At 41.7% G+C, this 22998-nt stretch overlaps 1 protein-coding gene across 7 annotated transcripts in view; it reads right to left on the minus strand.

Moving 5' to 3' along the window:
- Positions 1–22998, minus strand: part of KANK4 (KN motif and ankyrin repeat domains 4) — a 67317-nt gene that overhangs the window by 3985 nt on the left and 40334 nt on the right. For 3 of the 7 annotated variants that reach the window (XM_081915700.1, XM_081915698.1, XM_081915701.1), the window contains 8 exons: positions 20746–20832; positions 16074–18077; positions 13552–13663; positions 10273–10497; positions 8590–8677; positions 7140–7359; positions 3563–3705; positions 2112–2312 (listed from right to left, as the gene is read on the minus strand). In XM_081915700.1, coding sequence (XP_081771826.1) covers positions 2112–2312; positions 3563–3705; positions 7140–7359; positions 8590–8677; positions 10273–10497; positions 13552–13663; positions 16074–18077; positions 20746–20761 — 3009 coding nt within the window. In that variant the 5' untranslated portion in view covers positions 20762–20832. Of the gene's footprint in view, positions 1–2111; positions 2313–3562; positions 3706–5249; positions 5490–7139; positions 7360–8589; positions 8678–10272; positions 10498–13551; positions 13664–16073; positions 18078–20745; positions 20833–22792; positions 22904–22998 lie in introns of those variants that run through there. The other 4 variants (XM_081915703.1, XM_081915699.1, XM_081915702.1 and 1 more) reach the window with 4 other exon arrangements.

Consider the following 22998-nt stretch of genomic DNA (forward strand, 5'->3'; position numbering starts at 1 on the left):
TAAATTCCCAGTTGGATTTTATTAACATGGCAGGGCAGCCACTCCCTATAATACAGAAGGAAGTGAAAGCCAGACTTATTCACATTGACCTAGACTTTGATTCAAATTCTTGCTAAGCCATAGAATTTCAGAGACAATGGATGTTCTGAAAGCCCTGTAGAAATACAGGAATAGAGAGCCTATCTGTTGCTGTTAGTATTTATCAAAAACTTCCTCAAATGACCAAAGTGTTCTTTTTTTAAGCCTACACTAATTTAAAGAAGTGGCTGCTAAGTAGTAGTAAGAACAGGAGAACTGTGGCCATCTTGCGGAAGTAGAAGGGAGACCAGTACACACAAAATAAATCTTAAACAGGCCACTTCTTTTGTTGAAAGGGCATACAAACCAAATGGGTCAGGGAGGTCAACCAAACCAACTTGCTGTATAACCGCAAGTTGGCCTGTGTAAATCATCCATAGGGCAAGCTGAAAACTAATGCAAATTGACTCTTCTCAAAACTGAGACCTCAATGTTCAGTATTTATTGAATAGTGGGTAAAAGGAGAATAATTTGAAACTCCCCGCTTGAGTCTTGAAGAATCCAAATAACCCCTAGAGCCATTTTAAGCCCATCTCACACCGCTTAGGTTGAAAATAATATGTTTATGGCATATTGCTACTCGCCTTAAGATTGATCTAAAATTGCTCTATCCAGTTTGGATACAATTTGCTGTATCCTCAGCTCTGTGCTCAAGAGTTGTGGCAAACAGAATACAGTGGTACCTCGGGTTAAGAACTTAATTCGTTCTGGAGGTCCGTTCTTAACCTGAAACTGTTCTTAACCTGAGGTTACAGACGCTTCAGGTTACAGACTCCGCTAACCCAGAAACAGTACCTCCAGTTAAGAACTTTGCTTCAGGATGAGAACAGAAATTGTGCTCTGGCGGCAGCAAAAGGCCCCATTAGCTAAGGTGGTACCTCAGGTTAAGAACAGTTTCAGGTTAAGAACGGACCTCCAGAACAAATTAAGTTTTTAACCCGAGGTACCACTGTACACGTATCTTGGCTAAAAATAGGCCAATCGTTGACAGAGGCATTTTCTTTCACAGCCCTGCAAGGAAGCAGCAGCTAGCAACCGCTCATGAGGTTAGGTTTTAAGAGTGAGTGGCAAAAACTGGAATGCCATTGGCAAGGGTAAGAGAAAAGGTGGACACAAGCTTATAAATCCCAAGAGATCCAGTCCCAATAGCAACTTAATTGGTTGACCTGTAGACAAGTGCACAGCTCGGCCAATCATAATAAATGGTATCATTCAAAACTAGATCCTCCCTCAGTAAACCTCTGCCTGTGTGTGAGGCAGCAGCCTGTTAACCTTTGCTCAATTTATAAGGAAAATGAGACAGGAATCTCATTTGCCTTTTAAGGAGCAGTAGATTTCACCTCAAAATTTGTTTTCCCAGACTGCAGCATGCGTCCCTGTACATCAGTCTTGTTGTATCATGAGTTTTGTAGTCAACAGTCACTACATACATTGTTCTCAAGCACTTTTTGCTCACTGTTGTACTGCACCATGGGATCCGTATTCTTATAGAAACGCATACAGTTGGCCTGTGCATGCACGCTACAGCTAAAAAAACTCACAATGCTGTGTGACAGTGAGCAGAAGTTAGCTTAGGAATCATAGAATCATAGAGTTGGAAGAGACCACAAGGGCCATCGAGTCCAACCCCCTGCCAAGCAGGAAACACCATCAGAGCACTCCTGACATATGGTTGTCAAGCCTCTGCTTAAAGACCTCCAAAGAAGGAGACTCCACCACACTCCTTGGTAGCAAATTCCACTGTCGAACAGCTCTTACTGTCAGGAAGTTCTTCCTAATGTTTAGGTGGAATCTTCTTTCTACACTGTTTAACAAGGACCTTTGTACAGATCCAAAAGTCAAGTCAAGAGCAGCTCTGCCAGAAGAAACCTTAATTTCTATAAGATTGCTAGCAATTTCAGGAAAAAACCTCATTATTGGTTCCCAAATTTTATGTTAAAACCCATTTGAGATAGTATTTAACAGCATGTTTAGTTTTAACATGGTTTGAAATTGCGAGTCCTTATAATTTGGCAAGCATTCATTTCTCTCACCTTGTCAATCAACGCAGCATCACAACTTGGATGGGTCAAGAGAAGCTTCACAATTTCGATGTTACCATACTGAGAAGCAACCATCAGTGGTGACAAACCAGCATCATCCTGAAGGTTTACATCAGCGCCACATGACAACAAGGCTTTCACCATATCTTCTCTATCATGGCTCACCCCCAGAATTAAGGCAGTCTGGCCTCCCTAGAAAAAATCAGAAGCAGGAGAGAGAAAATTAGTTTTTGTATACTATTTCTTATTCTCTCAGTGAAGAAAATCACCAACATTTGTAGCCTGTTCTTTAAGGAGGAAAATGGTCCAAGATGGCGAAGGATATATGGAAGACATGAAAACATGGTGCACTCCGATTCTTCAGTGAATGTTGTACTCCCATTTCTTCATTCTCTCAAAGCTATTTTTTTGTGTTGCCCAATCTCCGATGAAGCTTCAGAGTTGTGGTTGCCATTTTGTTGAATTATGGGAAGGAAAAAGATTAGAAAAAAAACTCATAATCTCCCTGCTGATAAATATATGTAGCTATTCTAAGACAGCAATGTAAGATAAGCTGATAAAATTTAGTTGGTCTGTAGATATGAGCAAAATAATTTAGCCACGTCTGATACAGGAGACCCTGTTTACAGCACCAACCCTTCTGAAGCAGATTTTGAGGGTAAGCAGAGGTCTGGAAAAGAGGATTAGATGAATTCATGGAGGACAGGGATACCAATGGCTACTGAGATCTTATGATGAAGAACTGTGTGTAAATCAAGAAGAAGAAGAAGAGTTTGGATTTGATATCCCGCCTTTCACTCCCCTTCAGGAGTCTCAAAGCGGCTAACATTCTCCTTTCCCTTCCTCCCCCACAACAAACACTCTGTGAGGTGAGTGGAGCTGACAGACTTCAGAGAAGTGTGACTGGCCCAAGGTCACCCAGCAGCTGCATGTGGAGGAGCGGAGACGCGAACCCGGTTCCCCAGATTAGGAGACTACCGCTCTTAACCACTACACCTTACCACTACACACTACACCACTACACACTACACCACTGGCTCTTAATCAAATACATGCATACTAGCCATGATGACTATGCTCGCCTCCATAATTGGAGGCAGCAATGCTTCTGATCAGATGCTGGAAACCACGGGAGGGGAACGTGCTGTTGTGCTCAAATCCTGCTTGCTGGTTTCCCACAGGCAAATGTTCAACCACTGTGAGATGAGGCTGCTGGACTGCATCAGCCACTGGTCTGATCCAGCAGGCTCTTCTCATGTTCTTATGCACTATTACAAATATTGTGGCATCTTGATCGTGTAAGCAAAGACTGACATTTCAGCACAATAGCATTAAATTAACGTTTTATGAGTCCCGATACCCATGATCGCCCTTTTTATATATAAAAAAGCCTTTTGGTGTCTGTAACTCAAAACAAAATGTAGTGACACATTTCAGCATACCTGACTTGCCCGTATATTAACATTGCCTTCTTTCAAGAGCTTTGTGACCACGTCCATTTCTTCATCGGTTTCTGCTGATGCAAGTGGTGTGATCATTACTGCTGTATACCCAGCTTTGTTTTGATGGTCCACATCACAGACACCTAAACAAGAGGCAACATTTTTCATCTATCTATATCTACCAGGAGTCAAAGAAGCGCAAGACACGTGAAGCAATATTCTTATTTAATTTACTTGTATCTCAGAGATCAGCCTTCACCAATGCGTAATCCTCCAGATTACAATTAGCTCCACAATGAATGGAAATTAGCTGGCTAGGGCTGATGAGAGCTGTCCTCCAAAACATGCCTTACAGTGCAATCTTATATGTGTCTACTTAGAAGTATGCCACATTGTTTTCACTGGTATTTACTCCCATGTAAATGCGTACAGGATTGCAGCCTTAAACACATAAATATTTATCACGAATCTGTTTTTTAAAAAGACAATCAGCAACAGATTGTACAGATAACTGCGAAGACCAAGACTTTGATTCATGTTCCTTAGGCTTTAACACACTGAATTTTAAATTCAGAGGGATGTATTTTCCAGAGCTAAGCAAGCTTCCTGTTAGAGCAAAGACTCTGGAAACAAAACATGAAGAAGTTATGGCGACAGAAGGGAACACACTCCTTGCATTTTCTAGAGCTTCTCAGAATATAGTCTGCCTTCTGTAAGCATGACCCCGTTTGCACAATTTGTTATGCTGGAATAATAATCATTCCACTCACTTCAGCTTTTGACTTGTTTGGACAGTTTAAGGGAAAAGACTCAAAAGCTCAAATGGGATAAACGGCAAAATCAGGGGCTCAATTCAGCTCATTGTCACACCAGAACAAGGTCCATTCTACATTCACTGACAACACTGGCAGGGGGGGCGAGGTCATTGGGCCCCCTCATGAAGCAATTTCACCAATACTTTACTGATACTGCATCAGAAAAAATCACCCATGCCAGTCTTGGAAGGTGCAACACTTTCCTCTCATCCCTAGAGAAATTTGGTGGCCTGTATATGACCCAAGACAGTTTATAAGGGGATAGGCATGAAATACCTTGGTTATGTAGAGTGATATTTTATTTAATATGCCTTGTACTAAATATGTACACTATGTGTTGGATTTGCTAGAAAGGCATATGGGAACAGGAGCTGGCTAGCCCTAGCCACAGATTGCTCACGTGGAGGGCATTAGCATGATTACTTGGAGTGGGGTTGTGCCCTTTGCTCTGCCATTGATGTTGCTTCCTCTTCCTCAAATAGCCATGTGGGTCACCCACACTTGTCTGAAGAGAAACCACAGTCTTCAAGCTCTTGCTCCTGTGTGGGGCCTCTGCATTATCAGGACTCCAGAACAAGCAGGTGTCCTCTGTTCATGCAGAGGCCCTACACACACGTAGGGCAAGGATTGGTTGCTTCTGGAAGAATTCCTCAGGGCAGGGCTAAAAGCATTCACCGCCCCTGGTTCTGTGGGTGATGCCCAGCATGAATTGTGTCTGGCTTATTGTGAGAGTTTTCCTCATACACCTTGGCATCAGACCTTAGCTGTCTTAACTTCAAAGGAAGATGTAGGTGTGCAAAAGGAAATAGGTGACTAAAGGATGGGAAAGAAACTGGAAGAAAGAGGTTCAATGGTAGAGCACATACTTCGCATGTATAAAGTCCCAGGTTCAGTGTCTTCTCCAAACAAAAGATCTGAAGCAGCAGGGTTGGCAAAGACCTCTGTTTGGAGAGTTGCGCCCAGGCAGAGCAGACAGTACCAAGGTTTTTCTTAAGGTTTGCATCATTGCTAGAACTCCAGGGCATGCTATTATTTTCCTTCTTTCATAGACTTGAAATGAGTTAGTATTTAAAACTCAGTGTGTAGCTTTGAATATAATTGCCCGGGGGCATCTACCAAGAGAACAAAACAACCTTGTTTCAATATTCTGGGGTGGCTTGGAAGTCTTAGTGCAACAATTGATTTATAGACACATATGATAATATGCCATTCTTCTAACATTTTACAGGTTGTCATGCCAACCAGGAAATCAAAGAGCTTCTTTCTTCTTGCTGGAAAATACATGCATGTTTACTGGATAAAAATCTTGTAGGACATTTTACTCTTTCACATCTGACCTGACAGGCCAACCGTTTAGAATGCAGTTTTTATTGCTGAACTCTAGCTTCCCATTTCAGTTTATAAGTAGCAATCCTCGATTATGAAGTACAGTAGTCATGCCTACTGTGAATGTTACAGCATAGAATATTTCAGTTTCCCCCCGAAATTGGGGTGAGGGGATGTGTAGAGGAGCCTGTGTTGGAGGCCTAACTCTGGTATGCTCTCACGCCTTAGAGGTCTGTAATTTTCTACCACAATTTTTGGGTTTCAGGTGTCAACTGAAAACACTTTTGTAACTCTTTTGCAATCTAATGAATAGAAGATTACTTCCTTAGCAGAAATGCATGCATCTGTGTTTGAATTACTTGCTATAGTAGGTGTTGTTTTTAGTTTGTACACGTTTTTAGCTATGTTTGGATGCATTTTGCCTAGATATTTTTTTTAATGTACATCACCCCGAGTTCTTTTTGAGGAAGGCTGCATCTATAAGTATCCTAAATAAATAAACAGAAGTCAGCCATATCTATATTTGAGGGCTGATTCACCCTTTATATAGTAAATATACCTACCGCATACATAATTTAGATCCTACTGCATAAATGGAGGGACGAGGGTGACACTGTGGGTTAAATCACAGACTTGCCAATCAGAAGGTCGGCAGTTCGAATCCCTGCGACGGGGTGAGCTCCCGTTGCTCGGTCCCTGCTCCTGCCAACCTAGCAGTTCGAAAGCACGTCAAAGTGCAAGTAGATATATAGGTACTACTCCAGCAGGAAGGTAAACGGCGTTTCCGTGCACTGCTCTGGTTCGCCAGAAGCGGCTTAGTCATGCTGGCCACATGACCCGGAAGCTGTACGCCGGCTCCCTCGGCCAATAAAGCACGATGAGCGCTGCAATCCCAGAGTCAGCCACGACTGGACAGGGGTCCCTTTACCTTTACGTAAATGGAAATACAGCGCATCTCAGCATAGTGTGACCTGTGTGCCTGCTGAGTGTGCTATCTAGGGGCTAACTGTTGACGGGTAATTTCAATTCCCCTGTTATCCCTTCCTCTAACGCTGTTTATCTTTCAACTCCATTTGGGTTGAACAGGCCTTCAAACAGAGGACTCCTTCAAGAATGCTTCTAAGCTTATGCTGGCCATTAAGAAGCTATCCTTCTGTAATCACCAAATTCTGATTTTACATTTTTATATGGTTTTATATATGATCGTTGTCAATCACTATGATATTTTAAAAGGAATAATGGTATATAAATATTTTTATACACCAAAGGAAAATAAGCAGAGAGCAGTAAATCAGGACGCAATTAAGGGGAAAGAAAACAAGTACCCAATTGGGCCCTAAGAACTGAGATTGAAAAAGCAGTTTCAGGGAGAGTGTTGAAAGCAGAACAAATGGACATAATTTCCAGCTCCGAAAAAGCAATTAAGGGATTCTTACCTGTCTCTAAAAGAAGCTTCACAATCCGAAAGTTGGAATGAGAAACACTGTAATGAAGTGCTGTGTTGCCATTCCCGTCAGCCAAGTTCACAATTATATTCTCTAACTGTGGATGAATTGCCTCAACCTCTTGGAGGTAAGCTGCCACAATTTCAGGGCTGGAGGATTTCCTGCTTGAGATTCGGAACCACTCCTGGCAGATGGTGCTTAAAACGTGCCTCTAAAAAAGAGACCGACAGCTGATTTAGTCCAACTATGAGGGTATTCCAAACTCTTTGTGCTTGAGACTCACAGCCAAACCATTAGTGCCTCCCATTCACCTCTGGGGACCAAGAAAGTTCTCAGATTCCAGTCCATATAGTAACGTACTGCTCTATGTACAAACTTCCTCCATGGAGCAGCACTGTGAGATGCCAAGATGAGATGATAGCTCTTGCCAGAGCACCTCTGCTAGAGCTGATGGGAGAGTTCAACAACATCTGGATGGCTGCATGCTCCCCAGCCTTGTTGAATCTTAATTCTATTATAGTTTAATGTGCTGTTCCTCTGCTTGGGCGGGCTGCAAAAAGCAATCTATAACTGAGACATAATAAATAAATCTATGCATATTTAAACTTGCCTTGTTATGAAATCCTGCTATGGTAGCAGACCAGCACAACATCTTTTCAGTAGCTACTGGACTGATTTGTGTTTTGAGAGATGCAGTGTTGTGGCCAGCTAAGTGTAGACCCATTGAAATTCATGAACTGAAGCTAGTCATATCCATTAATATAAATGGGCTTACTCTGAGAATAGTAAATGTTGAATACAACCCAGTTAGTAACACTGGATACAATCTAGCAAAGAGTATTAATCCACAATGCTGTACACTCCGAATGATTGGGAGCCAACCATGTAGTACAGAGAGGACTAAAATCTAGAAGCCCACAGGTCTCAGTCTCCTCAGATGGCCACAGATGTAACCTCCCCCCCCCCAAGTTCTATCCTGACATCTGCTTTGTGATGATGAATGCAATGGGTTTAAGATGTGAAAAGGTTTTATTATGGTTGATTGCTGCAAATGAATAAACTATATAAAACAAACTTTATTTGGGGAAATGTGTCTTTTACTTCCCTACACCATTTATCAAAACTAGCATTTCATTAATTTAGATTCTGAAAATAGGGAATTCGAAGTTAACCATAACACATCAGTGAAAAGCTGGCGCTAGTATGCCAGGGACAGCTCAGTCAGTAGAGCATGAGACTCTTAATCTCAGGGTTGTGGGTCTCAGCCCCACATTAGGCAAAAGATTCCTGCCTTGCAGGGGAATGGACCAGATGACCCTTCCAACTTTACAATTCTATTATTCTCTGAGTCGACCATTAACCAAAAATTATCACTGAGAAGGTTCTTAAATTAAGCTGAAACAGAGAGGTGCTCAAAATACAACATGAAAAATATTAGTACCAGTAATTTGTCCTTTGTGGTTCTTATTTCTGGCAGGTGTTTGCTCAAGATCTGGCATCCTTTCAGAAAATCTGTAGAGGGTTTAAATCTGCAAATGAAAAACATATTTGTAGATTCACTGTAATGTGCAAAAAACACAGTTTCTTCTCTTTTTTAAGAATAAGATTAGGAAAAATAAATGAATACTGAGGGGGGAAGGACCTTATAGCAAAACTGCTCCTCTGCCCCTTACTACTATTCAATAACCCGTTTTTTATATATATGCAACTATATAATTGAAAGGTTCAATGCAGGACATAAAGCACAAATGTAACACTTTGTAGAGCGGGGATAATGGGCTTCCTTATAAACCATGTGTTGAAAAGGTACTGGCCACAAGGCAATACAGTGGTACCTCGGGTTACATACGCTTCAGGTTACAGACTCCGCTAACCCAGAAATAGTACCTCAGGTTAAGAACTTTGCTTCAGGATGAGAACAGAAATCGTGCACCGGCGGTGCGGCGGCAGCAAGAGGCCCCATTAGCTAAAGTAGTGCTTCAGGTTAAGAACAGTTTCAGGTTAAGAACGGACCTCTGGAACGAATTAAGTACTTAACCTGAGGTACCACTGTACATAGTTAACTTAAGACATTGGATTTAAGAATGGTTCATGTTGTGGTCATTATTTCTGGTATGTAGTGTGGGCAGTATTAGCTTAGAACATTGGTAATTTCCAGCTCATCAAGGCCCCCCCCCCCGACAAAGTCTTTCCCCACAGAACGGCAGTCCCACCAGTGGGTGAGAATAAAATGAGGAGGGGGAGAGTTCCTTGAAGGAAAGGTGGGATATAAATGTAATAAATACAGGTTGCTTGAGAAACTACCCTGTTTCTTATATACCCAAAAGGTTACTGTGTTTTGCATTAAAGTTTCTCTTTCAAGTCTCCAAACTTCCAGAAACCCACTCCACTGCAACTCAGAGCAGGGCCTCCCCTATGCCTGCTCATTGTGTTCAACTGTGTCCCTGCTGACATACATCAGGGGTCCATTATTTGTACTTTCTGGAAACAATTGATGGCATTTTTGTTTCAACAAGCTCTTGCAGCTCTCTTAGGTGTACACCTTGTGTTGCTTTTAAACCTATCCTTTGTAGTGGTTGTTTTGGATTTAAAATTTATTTTTAGCTGCGTGGTTTGTTTTTTTTATGTTTGTAAATCACTTTGAAAAACAAGCAGAAAATGATTCATAAATGAATAATAATACCTTGTCTTCAGTGTTAATTCAAATGCCTTATAGCTCATAATAACTTGAATTTTATTAATGTTTCACTCAAATATATTATTACACCTGCTGAAAGCAGAATGGAACAGAAACTACTACTGATTGTCTGCAGGAATTGTACATGTTCACATAACATTCCAACAGCTTTGCTGAAACACCAGCTGCATCAGGCACCTCTTACCCCTAAACTGTGCCAGCTGGTTATTACAAAAGGAACTGTTTAGGAATTGGTGCCTGAGTTTGATTTTCCCTCTTCTCTCCCTGTTTTTGTGTGTGTGTGTGTGTGAGAGAGATTTTTTTTATTATTTAGATTTTAAGCTTGCAGGCAAGGGCTGTTAATTGATTCCATGTAAGCCACTCTGGGAGCTTTTAAAGCTAAAAAATGGGGTACAAATGCTCTAAATAAATAACAAGAACCGTTACCTGTCTGCCTTGTGCTGTGTGCTTGGTCGTGTGGTTCCCTCTTGCTCTTCGGGGTCTTCTTTCCTTGCGTAATGGGCAGTTCCAGAAGCTCTTTGTTCACTTTCATTGCCATCTTCACCCCATCTATGCTCATCATTGCCACACTTTCTCTCAGTCTCACTATCTGAATTCCCTTCTGAGGAGCTTTCTTCACAACTGGAATCTTCACTGGATGTGGTTTCGTAACTGGGTGAGGACAGCAGGCATTATTCAGAGTTCCTTCTGTCCGAGAACCAGAGAGCTATAAGCAAAATTGCTGGGCCCTAGGCCCAAAACCCTCTTAAATTTGAAATCCCAGGCTGTGAAAGCCATGGATTTTTATTTTTATTCACTGGGACATAAGTAATCTCAGAAGCATGCAGGTTTTTGCTAATTCAAAAGGAATTGGCCTCTTAGGAGTGGTGGTTTCAATAACAGTATCATTGCTTGCTTTCTAACTACCATGACGTGGCTCATTCATAATAATACTTTTATGTCTCGGTGCCATAAATGTGAGATTGAGGTGAGGTGACATTGCATAATTTCCAGAATGGGGATTATAGGCCCTGATGCCAAGGGAAAAACCTGGCAAACAATTCTACATGACAACTATGCACATGTCATTGACATCTTCCTCACTGCAAGACTAATATTTAGAACCAATACCAAAGCAATATTGGTGTCTTAACAACTCTTAGCTTTCCGATTTATGTCCCCAGCTATGACACAAATGTTTAATGCTTCCATTATAATTAGGAGCATATATCTGAATTCTACTTTACATTGTTTTGGAAAGCATTGTCCCTAATTCAGGGAATGATCCACAAACGTGAGCTCTACTGAGAGCTCCCCAACCTTTTCACTCTCTGCTAAGCGCCAACACATTTGAAGTCCTGCTTCCATATCGCCCAGCAGCTGTGAAATAACAGTTAAAGCAACCACAACAGCTCCTGGACAGAACTGGAAGCAGATAGCCACTGTACCTAGGGATGAGGGATATATGCAGTGTTGTTCACATTTTAATGCAAAAATATGTCATTTTCACCTCTATAAACAATACAGTACACAAATCAAAATGCAGCTATCCACCAAATTTGTGCTTCTTTGAATTTTGCTGTTCAGTTCTCCAACTATATGTGTACAAAAATGCATATATTTGGGAAAGCACATGAAAGTACTTATATTACTGAAAATAGCACACCAAAAATGCCTTATATTAGGGGAAATTGTATACCAAAATGTGTATGTTGGGAGAAATACACAATAAAATGCTGGTTTACTGTTGTTTTTAATTGCACACTGATGCAGAAATGTGGAGAACTGTCCCTTAAGGCTGAAAAAATGAGAAACTGAAAGAAATCAAAATTAAAGATTCATTCATCTCTATCGGTAGCTGGCTGGTGAGATTGTTATAAGTGGCCAAAGGTTGTGTTGGAGATTGTTGCATGGCTATTATGTCAAAAAACAAGCCAGTGGGTTTGCTAAGGTTCAGCTAGGTATTCTGTTAGTACTACAGATTGGGGGCCATCCCCTTAATGATGAATTACATTGCTTTCTTATTTTATTCAAATACATTTTCTCCTATCTAGAACTTAAAACATTTTACTAGCATTAGTGCATTTTCAAAGTAAAATGATAAAGTAACCACCTACGGTATATATCAAAGCACTTAGGAGCCAATGGTGACTGTTTGCTAAATCACTTCTAAGGGTTCTCCCTTTAAAACTACTACTGTATCAGATGCTTAAGGAAGAAAAGGTGTTAGTCCTCACTCTCAAGATTTTGACTTGAGATGGGGAGGATAGACTGAAATATACAGGGCCCAGACACCAATCAAGTATTGTAATGTTTGTAGTGAAGTTTGGGCAGGTACAGATGCCCATGTGCATGTGGACTGATAGCAACATGTAGACATGCTAATAATCTGTTTTAAGGATTTGTGATATATTTTGCATTTATTTTATGAATGCTGTATCATTGATATTGAGCTGTTCACCTTTTTTAAAAAAAAGGTAGTACAGAAGTTTTTGCAAGTAAATGAATGTATTTAAACACATGGCCACAAGCTACCTTTGATTCCAATATTCCACCTTTCAAGAAAGTTGCAAGCAATTCCAGAATTAATCTACAGCTACAAATGTCCAGCTTCCTACATGGTTTCTGTCATGTCTCTGTGAGTTTACAAGCAACTACTACACAGCAAACAGCCAGTCCACTTGGATTTGGAACTGGTGAGGAGAGATGCGCTAGGCAGATGGCAGAGGATCTGGTTTACAGGGAAGGTGGGCGAAGTTGACAAATCTTTCTTAAAACCAACTTGCCTTTTGCATCAGAAGCCAAGAGCTGTGGGGTTGCCTAGGCATATGGAAGCTTAAATTAGCACAGTGCCTTTACACCACAGCCAACCATGGCAGTAGTTCTTTAAGATTGTGTGGTAAAGAACATTCTAGTAACGGGAAGGTGCAGTCTTTTGAATAAAAGGTTCACTGGCATCCCCCCCCTTAAGTCTATTTGAAAAAGAGAGTGAAAAAATATCTAAGTTCATATTGTTTCGTTCTTTCTACAGAAATCGAGAGAAGTCCAAATTGCAGGCTAGTTCCAACGATATCCTGGCTTTTGGTGTCATTGCTTATAGTATGTCTGTTTCCTAGCCTACTCACTCAGTGCTAAGGTTGCCATCCCTTTTGTGAAGTTTGCAGTGATTTTCAGCTTTCATTTATATTACCATAGTACTATTCAATACTTCTGCTAATGACCTATGTCATGGGTAGGCAAACTAAGGCCTGGGGGCCAGATGCGGCCCAATCGCCTTCTCAATCCAGCCTGTGGACGGTCTGGGAATCAGCATTTTTTTACATGAGTAGAATGCGTCCTTTTATTTAAAATGCATCTCTGGCTTATTGGTGGGGCCTGCCTGGTATTTTTACATGAGTATAATGTGTCTTTTTTATTTAAAATGTATTTCTGGGTTATTGGTGGGGCATAGGAAATTCGCTCATATATTTTTTTTCAAAATAAAGTCTGGGCCCCCACATGGTCTGAGGGACGGTGGACGGTGGACCAGCCCCCTGCTGAAAAAGTTTGCTCACCCCTGATACGTCCCAATGCCTCCTCCAGCCTTTTGCAGCAATCTCGCCAACATCAGAATGGAGAATGAATGAAGTGAGTCTGTGTTTAATACATCAATCTTTTCTTTTGGCATACATTAAAAAGTAGCATTATAAATGACAAGGCAGTTTTGCTTCTTCCATTGATGCTTACCCACCATTTACCCCAACAAACTGAAGGTTCTTTTTGGTGCCGTTACCTCCTGCATGGAAACCAGTGTCCTTCTTTTTCATTATAGATTTAAGGCTTGTGCTTGGAGAAATTTCTAATACAAATATTGAAAACACAGAACATCAGAAATGTTGTAACAGAGTTGTCTTACTTAACTATATCACATACCTTTAACAAACTGAATATGGTAAATAAGTCCCCCTATCTATTGAAAGGCTGATCCCAACACCTCTCAACTCCTACACACACACACACACACACACACACACTGCTTGATTGTAAAAAGAAAAACTCAAAAGCGGTTCACAATGTGACTGTTTTTAAGAGACCTATCTTGTCTGGTAGTTCTTCTGTTTGATAGCTTCATAGACTTACCTAGCCTACCCTGGTTGGGGAAGGGGGGCGGACACCAGTGGTTGGTATGATGCAGCAGCCAGAGAAGGCTCCCCCAATCTTGGGCCCCTAGATGTTGTTGGATGCCAGTTTCCATCAGTATGGTCAATAGTCAGGCATTATGGGAGTTGCAGGCACAGATCCCTCAACCCAGCTTTAAGGCCCAACACTGAGCAATGTCACATGCATAACTGCAATAACATTTATTTATTCATCATTACAAAGACCCTTCCCAAGCTACAGCCATTTTGTTGGTGTAGCTTCTATTTTGTTGAGTGTGAAGATGGAATTTGCTGAGTGTGAAGATGGAGTTAAGGGAACATGATAGAATAATGTGAAGGATGGAGCAAAAGAATAGGGGTATGTCAGTTCTCCTTCGCTGTGCAAGAGGGCAACAGGAATTTGTAAAAGTGGATAGGACTTTTTCTCAACCACCTTGTTGGTGTTTGCCGAGGACATTCCCATTAGGTTTCCAACATTGCCTGGGCCCATTTATATGTCTGTGATGTTCAACTCATTATGGAATGTAGTGTTCAGAGGAAAACAAGACAAAGGGAAGATGAAGACAGTGTGGAGAACAGCAGATGGCTGTTGCCTCAAGAGACTTAAAATGGAGGCCAATGATGACCCTGCTCTGTTGATACTGCTGCTGTTTAAATATAAAGCTTATATATGTCAATCACCAACTATCATTGATTTGACTCAAGATGAGGCATTGGTATCAGTGTTTGCCCAGACACTGTTGTCATCAGTTTGTGGCTGCAGTATACGGAATGGCAACCCTTAGACACTTTGCAATATAAGTGTATGGTTGGCATACCTTCCGACTCCACCCTCTAACTAGACTTCCAGTCTGAGCTAGCTGAACTGGTCCAGCTTAAATGTCATCAACTTGGGTAGCTTGGGATTCAGTGAACATAGGACTCCATTGCTTCCATGACATAAAAAGAGAGGATTGAGGGTGGATTTAATGTTTTCCAATTGAATGGAAACAAGTGCTGTGCATTTTGAAGAAGGCACAACTGTAGTGGGTCGTTTCAAAATATTGATAGCTTGGATTAGTCTGTTAGGTTGATTTGGCCCTAGAAACTGAATGGATCTAAAAACATTCTGGTGGGCATACTTTGTGCTACTCTTCTGATCACATGTTAGAATCATAGAGCTGGAAGAGATATCAAGGGTTATCTGGTCCAACTCCCTGCAATGCAGGAATCTCAACATGGGTTTCCCATCCAATATGAAACCATACTGGACCCTTCTTAGCTTTGAAAAGAGTGTTAGCAGTTTTATAAATTGTGAAATGGCTCGAAATAGTTGTGTCCAAGAGCTCCCTATAACTAATGTGGGAATAGACATCTTCACGGAATGAGGAACTGAGGTTGTTGAAAGAGGAGAGGTGACATTAATGGCACTTACCTTATGACAGAGCTGACCAGTTGCAGCTGTGTCACAGCAACGGCAACTTTTTCCTCCACCACAGCAGATATCATATAAATGGCTGATAAATTCTACAAAGAGGTTCATCCATGGTTTTTCCCACCCTCAGGAAGTGGTGTGAGTGGCAGAGAAATGAAAAAAGGGAACTATGTTGATACAGCAACGTAAATATTTGCTGTTATGGGTTTGGGCTGAAAAAACTGGTTGACTATTCATAGAAGCCCTATGCACCTTCTTATGAGCAACATGGAACTAGATTGTAGGAGCGCTTTTCACAAACCTATTCCAGCCATCCCTGTTCATCAGTTGAGAGGATGTCATTCATGCCTGTCCATGCCCATTATCTCTTACTATCACTATGAAATTGGTTGTATTAATATGATGCCATGCATTTAAGTGATGTTGGACAATATTTTTTAAGACATAAAGAATGAATTTGGTTTCTAAACTTTCATATTTCCTGCCACATTAAGTTCTGTTTACATTAAAATAGTGCTTTTCAACAACATGGAAATGTCACAAGAATATTTCTTTTAGTTTCCCTTGTTTGAACATTTTTATTATTATTTTGAAGCAGCAAACATGTTTATTTCATTCAAAATATCTCAGGTGATATTCCTGACTAGCTGCAATGTAAGTGGAAAGGAAAGACTGGCTTTGCCAATATTATTTACCCAACTGTTGATACTGTGTGTTGGAATTCTCCTTGTCTGTCGGCGTTTGTGTTGAGTAGGCAGAGAGCAGCAAGTTCAAGGAATTAACAAGCTGGTTCTGGATGGAGCTGAGCTTTGAGGCGGGCTGCTTAATGGCGCTGGCAAGTTCTGGGTACCCGTGTTCTAGGCATGTCCACTGCTCTTGCAACAAATCCTGGATTTTTTTAACGTATTGGCCTACGATGGGATCTGCAGGCGAATTCTTTGGTTCTGGTTGGGTTTCCTCCTCATTCAGCTCCTGCTTAAAATCTTCTTCGAAAAGGCCTTCATTTCCTCCTGCCTTTGAGCCAACCACATGAACACCTGAGCAGCTTTCTTCACTAGCAGCAGAGAACTGTGTGTCATAGTTGCACACTCCCTTCTGGTAGTTGTCATTATCAATGTGTTCATCAATCTTCAGTTCATTGTAACTTAGCTCGAAAGGGGAACTATCATTTTCCTGTTTCATTTCTTTCTGTCTCTGGAAAGATGGACGGTCCTTTCCCCCAACATCAACACTTGTCATCTCATGGTGGACATGGAACAGCTTCCTATGCCCTTCCTTTATCTGCAGATTCTTATTATCAATTTCACAGGCATCACACCCTATTGATTCCATAGGCACAGTGATGCTTACATTAACCCCTTTGTCAGATGCCTCCTTAGCTGCCCGTTCGGTATTCACAGCAGCATCATGGTACTGGAGGGCAATTTTGTCCTGCTTGTACGGTGCAATTTCTTTGGTACTCTCCCCACAGAGTTTCTCTTCCAGTTGAGCTTTGGAAGTTGCCAACATTTCAATGCTTCTCTCCTTGGCCTTGATTTCCTTATCCTGCTGCTTCAAGACTACTCGAATCTGCTCAAGTTCTTCTGTCTTGTTGTTCAGCTGTTCCTCCAGAATAGCAATATGCTGCTTTAAGGCCGTTATCTTGCTAGGTTCTTCAGAGAGCAAAGGCTTGAGGTTTACGTTTCCTTTCATCTCTCCAGTGCCAGGACTTGTAACTTCATCTCCCTCCTGTAGTCCTGCTGTAAGTGTCTCAGTTATGTTGAGTTCTATGTCTTCCTGGGTCTGGCTCTCAGGGTTGTATTCTAAGGCTCTGAAAGTGGTCAATTCACTTTGGGTGGGTGGCCGACAAACATCTGTCTCCGTTGCATCACATTCCTCTTCTCCACTCTCAGCAACTGCAAGCAGTTCCTGAGATACTAAATGCTGGCTTTGCCATGAAGCACTGGGTTGTATTCTCTCCTTTGTAAGCTCTGGTTGTCCCTGGTCTAGCACAAGCTTAGCTTCTTTCTGTTGCCTCGTAAGCTTCTCAGTATCCTGGACGGCCTGACTGATTTGCTCCTTTACATTTTTCAGATTTTCAGGAGATCCCTTGGACCAATCTGAATCCAGTGTTCCCTTTACGGGACTAAAATCAAATTCCAAGCCTTTCCCATCAGAAGACGGAAGGAATGCCAACGGTGGAAAAGCTTCTGTCTGCGTTTCTACTTCTGAATCCTGGCTTGGTGGCAGCGTGGCAGGCATACTGGATGCCCTCAAAAGCTGAGGCCTCCCTCTACAGTTGCCAGTCTCCTCTTCAAGGTGCGCGGCATCTGGCTTGACGGTCTCTATTAAAAGGGCCTTTTTTCTGTAGCTTGGCTCATTTGAACGGGTGGCTAAGGGCAATGAGTCAGCTGATGTGACAACAGGGCTGCTTTCCTCTGCCCCTAAGGAGGCCTTCCTCTGTGTAAGGAAGCTCTTGTTTGGGGCTGAGGAGTAGGCCCTTGATCCATTTTCTGGAAGGCTGAAATTGCGAGGCAGTGTGCTGAATTTTGGGTGCTTTGCCTTCCTGTGAATAGGAATCCTCTTGATAGTATTTCCTTTCTCGATGTCATCTACGTACTTCAGGAAGTCAAGATCTAAGTGGAAGCCATAGGGTGTTTCAAGAGAATAGGGGCTTTGGGGTGGATCTTTATCCTCTGGTTTGGATGCCCATTCATCTGCTGACATAAAATAAAAAAATTAAAACAGTGTGATAATCTACAAACAGATATAATATCAAGAAAGCCTGATGTCTGAAACCTCTTATAACTCAAGTTCCTACCTCAAGCCCCTGACAGCAGTCTTTAGCCACTTAATTCTCATGATGGAAAAAGACAATCTGCTAAGGTCACTCTAACCTAACTAACTAGAAATTATGAGGGCATCATGTGACCTGCAGTGACGCAGCCATGTGCTTGAAAAAAGGAATCAACACAGTCTCATTAGAAGACTGTAGCTCAGTGGCACAGCACCAGGTGGGACTGGGAAAAGTCCCTGCATGACACTGGCAGGCCTCTGCCAGTCAGAGTAGACCAAACAGAGTAGCTAGATGGAATAATGGTCTGATTCAGTATAATGCAGCTTCCTCCTTTTCTGGCTGGCCATCTGGTCATAACACAGAGTCCTACAGACTCAGCCATTTTCTGACCTAGTGCCCAAGGAGCTCCACTCACAAGCATCTAGTTCTGCATGACATAATGTACATACCAAGGGAAGGCCAGGAAAGGAGGGAAGAGGGCTTCGTTTAGCCCTGTGCCCATCTCTTCCAGAGCACATCACGGTGACTATATGGAAATGCATAGTGCCATTCGCTGTGTTTCATCAGCATAACCCTCTATCATTAGGATGAGGAGTTGTGAATAAAGGATATGAAAGAAGCAGATGAATGCCAAATAAGGAGGGCCCAATATTCTATGGTGAGGTCCCTATGGACTTCCCCAAACCCTCTCCCAGCTGTCTCTAAGGCTGCAACAGCATAGAGCCACTGCAGTATTGCTGAAAATCAGCCTATATCAGCATGCATACTCCCCCCCCCCTTTTTATTGAAATGCTGGCTGTAGCTCCAGGCACCACTGCAAGGCAGTTTCACTAAATCACTGTGCAGTTAGCCTCTATCCAAAAGGCAAAAAGAGCGGGGAAACATGGCTGGCAATTTGTCATCTGAGACATCTCTGTACAGTCAGCTTAGATATATAGTCCTGAAGAGGCATGGGCAAATGTATAATCTTGCTTTCAAGGGCTGAATCATGTAATTGTACCACCGAAAGTCATCAAGAATTTGCTAAATAATCACTCAACTTGGTAATTATGTAAATGACAGCTTTTGCAATCTACACAACATATTTGCTTTAAAGTCTGCATGATCCTAATGTATAATAAAGCTTTACCATTACACTCAGCATCACTAATATATTCAGCACTAGCTTTCAAACCATGTCAAATGCTTTAAGACATGCATACAAGGTTGATCTGGAAAAGAGCAAACTGAACAGATTGGTTCCTGGGAGTCAGCCTTGATCTCCCTTAAATATATAAAAAACCCTCTGTGTGCACACAAGTTCTCAGGCTAAGAGCTTGGTGCTTTTGCACAAAACCAGACAGAAGGGAATCAGGAAAAGCAGCTATTTTCTTGAGTGGAGCTCGAAGCGCAACTCCTGCTCAACAGGATCACTTTACTTTTCATGCTTAGGTATGTATAAGACCCATGAGCAAAAAGTGAGGAGTGGCCCAAATACGTCTTGTCTCAGGCAACCATATACTGATTCAGGGGCAAACAAGATGTGACATAATTGACATTGTTTGGGCTTCCATGGTAGTCAGCAACGAGTCAGGACTGTGGTGTGTAAGGATGGCTTTTTCTCCTTTGACCCCACCACTGTCTGGGTCTGAATTGGGACTCCTTAAATTGCTGCTCACAGTTCAAGGAAAGTTGACCCTTGGCACCAAATGATTTGAATAACATGGCATGTGTTTTGGCCTTAAGAGTACAGGACCATGTAGGCCAGTTCTGCCTGTTCTGAAGTGCAACAGCTCTCCGATATCTGTGGTAGAGGTCTTTTTCAGCCCTGCTACCTCAGTCTTCATAAGCAGAAATGTCTGGGATTGCAGTTGGGAACTTATGCTTGCAAAACATGCACTCTCCCACTGAGCAAAGGCCTCTCTCCAACGGGGGAAATTATCCCTCAGCCCCAAAGTACTGAAATACTCCTCTTGCTTCCTCTTATTTTTAAGGGGTGGTGCGGTGGTCTAAACCACTGAGCCTCTTGGGCTTGCTGATCAGAAGGTCAGTAGTTTGAATCCGCATGATGGGGTTAGCTCCCGTTGCTCTGTCCCAGCTTCTGCCAGCCTAGCAGTTCAAAAGCATACCAGTGCAAGTAGATAAATAGGTACTGCTACTGCAGGAAGGTAAACAGCATTTCTGTGCGCTCTGGCACTCGTCATTGTCCTCCGTGTGCCAGTAGCGTTTTAGTCATGCTGGCCACATGACCTGGAAATTGTCTGTGGACAAACACCGACTTCCTTGGCCTGAAAAGCGAGATGAGCACCCCACCCCATAGTCGCCTGTGAACGGACTTAACCATCCAGGGGTCCTTTACCTTTAGGGGGAAAGGCCATCAGCTTCTCTCTGCAGGCATAAGGTCCAGAAGCAGACCCCTCCTGCAAGAACTGTTTTCCCTTTGCACTTACAGATTTTGAACAGAGATTGAGTGAGTATTCAAAACTGGGGCCTGAACATTTTTAAAAGTCTAATTCAAAAAGCATGAGTTCTTTAACCGTTTAGCAATTAAAAGGAAAATGAACAGTATAAAGTTTTTGCCTTTCAATTAAGGTTAAATTCTGTATCCATACCATCTGTATTCTCCATAATGACGACTGCTGTCCAGACGACAGATGTCAAGCCATTAGTGAAACATCATCTGAAGACATGTAGTCCACCTTTAAAAAAAGAGGAGGGGGTGGAAACTGTTAAACAATACAATTATAGTTATTTCAAGACCTAAGCATCACACTTCCTTTCGATTACTTCTTTATGTACAAACTGCTCACTTCACCAGAATAATCTATTTTTAAACACAGAGCTATTAAGTCAGTTTCCGTCTGCATGGAGTGAAATTATTATCCTTTGAGTCCTTATCCAGTAAGCACTTCCAGGCATCTTTTAAATCAATGTTTTCTCTTCTAACTGTAACAGTTCCTGCTCTGAAGACACGGGCGTATCAGTATCAGATCATTTTTCACTGCTAAGCAACAACACACAATACCAAAGGAAATTCAGAAAGAAATTGGGGAGGTAAAGGGAGGGGAAGATGGAGGAGAGGAAGAAACGCTGAGGAGATGCATGTTGAGTAGAAGTTGAGGTGATAAGTAATCACTCATCTTATTACTGTTGGAAGCATTGATTACTCTGGGACATGGCCTATAATTAATGTGCTGTGTCCTACAGCTTTCCTAGTTTAAAAAGCAAGTTGGGGGGGGGGGCTGGAAGAGAAACTAATTACTGTATAGACATGACAAGATATTGCCAGGGTCCTTCCCTAGGGTTCTACCTCAAGTAGCTGATTATAGACACCCCTAAAGGGCAGCAAACTGACAGATATTTCCAATTCCCATTTATAGATGAACACCCATGGATATGTATTAGCTAATATGAAAGCTGATGTAGGTAGTTTTGGAGAATAACTAGCCCCTTTTTTGTACATGTTAATAGATAGGTCTGGATTAAAAAAAACAGTTCACACATCACAGTAAATCATAATTCAGCCTTTGCTAACTTGATGCCTGCCCAATGTTTTGGATTACAATTCCCATCAGTCGTGCTGGCTGGCACTGATGGGAACTGTAGTCCAGAAGATCTGAAGGTTGGAGAAGGCTACAAGGTTAGGGGGAAATAAGCAAGCAAGCAAGCAACAACAACAACATATGAATCAGTCCTTAGACATGACCATTACTGCTTACATTATTGTTTTTCTGCTAACAAAGCACACATACCCATGTCAGTACAACACTGTGGCTACCTGACTTTTGCCATAAAACTACCCCCATGCTTGTCAACGATTATTCAAAAGATTTAGAAAAGCTTCTGTGGTGTTGTCTCTGCTTAGTAGCCATGTTTTCAGCAGTACTGCTAGGTTCCATAAATCATGTACATCTGAACAGTGTGTCAGTAGAACAGTATCAGGAAACCTTCAGTTTAAACTCTAGACAATCATTGTGTAAGCACAAGTTACATCTTTAATTTTAGTGGACGTATCCATTTGAAAATATGTTCTATAAAATAATTATATATACAGAAAATGATATAACAAAGATGTAGAATATGTGTATCAATTAGATGTGGAAATTGTCAACATCAAGCAAGCTTTCTTTATTTGCCTTTGTTTCTCATTCACAAGGACATGGTTTACAGAGACAGCTGTAGTTTGCTTTATATTTGCGTCAACTGAAGAACAACAGGTAAACTGAATCTAAAGATCCAAAACATTCAACACCATGTCAAACTACAGTGGAATCCTGTGCATGTTTACTCAGAAGTAAGCACTGTATTATTCATTGTTACTAACTCTCACCTATGCACATGTAGGATTAAGTTCCACTGAGCTGGCAGCAATGGTTTGCCACTTCCGAACTGACAAGGCACAGAGTCACTAAGATCAATGCCTGTGGCATTCACTGCAAGGAAGGACCCTTTGATCATTTAGAAGCATTTAAAAACAGTATTTTGAAACCAAGATCATTTCTCCCCAGTGGGATGACAAGTTAATGCATTCTTATTAAGAGCTATTGCAACAGCTTTCTGATACTGCCTATCATTTGCAACTGCATTGCAGCAATTTAACTCGGCATTTCATTATTGGAGTTCAAACTGGCAGTTAACAGAAGTATTTGGCCAGGTTACCTTCATATCCTCCCAGCTGCCAAATCAAAAGGAAGAAAAGAAACCCAGACGAGCCTTCTCTTTCTAGGAAGCGCTCCAAACACTCCTGAAAAGTCCAGAGTTACACTGGCAAAACATGTAGTCACTCCAGCTGCTAAAGAGTTGGTCAGCTGACTAATGACCTTGCTTGAAAAGCAAATACAACCTTTACTGTGATAACAAAGAAG

Source organism: Podarcis melisellensis (assembly GCF_964234715.1).
Source record: "Podarcis melisellensis genome assembly, chromosome: 6".
Lineage (NCBI taxonomy): Eukaryota > Metazoa > Chordata > Lepidosauria > Squamata > Lacertidae > Podarcis > Podarcis melisellensis.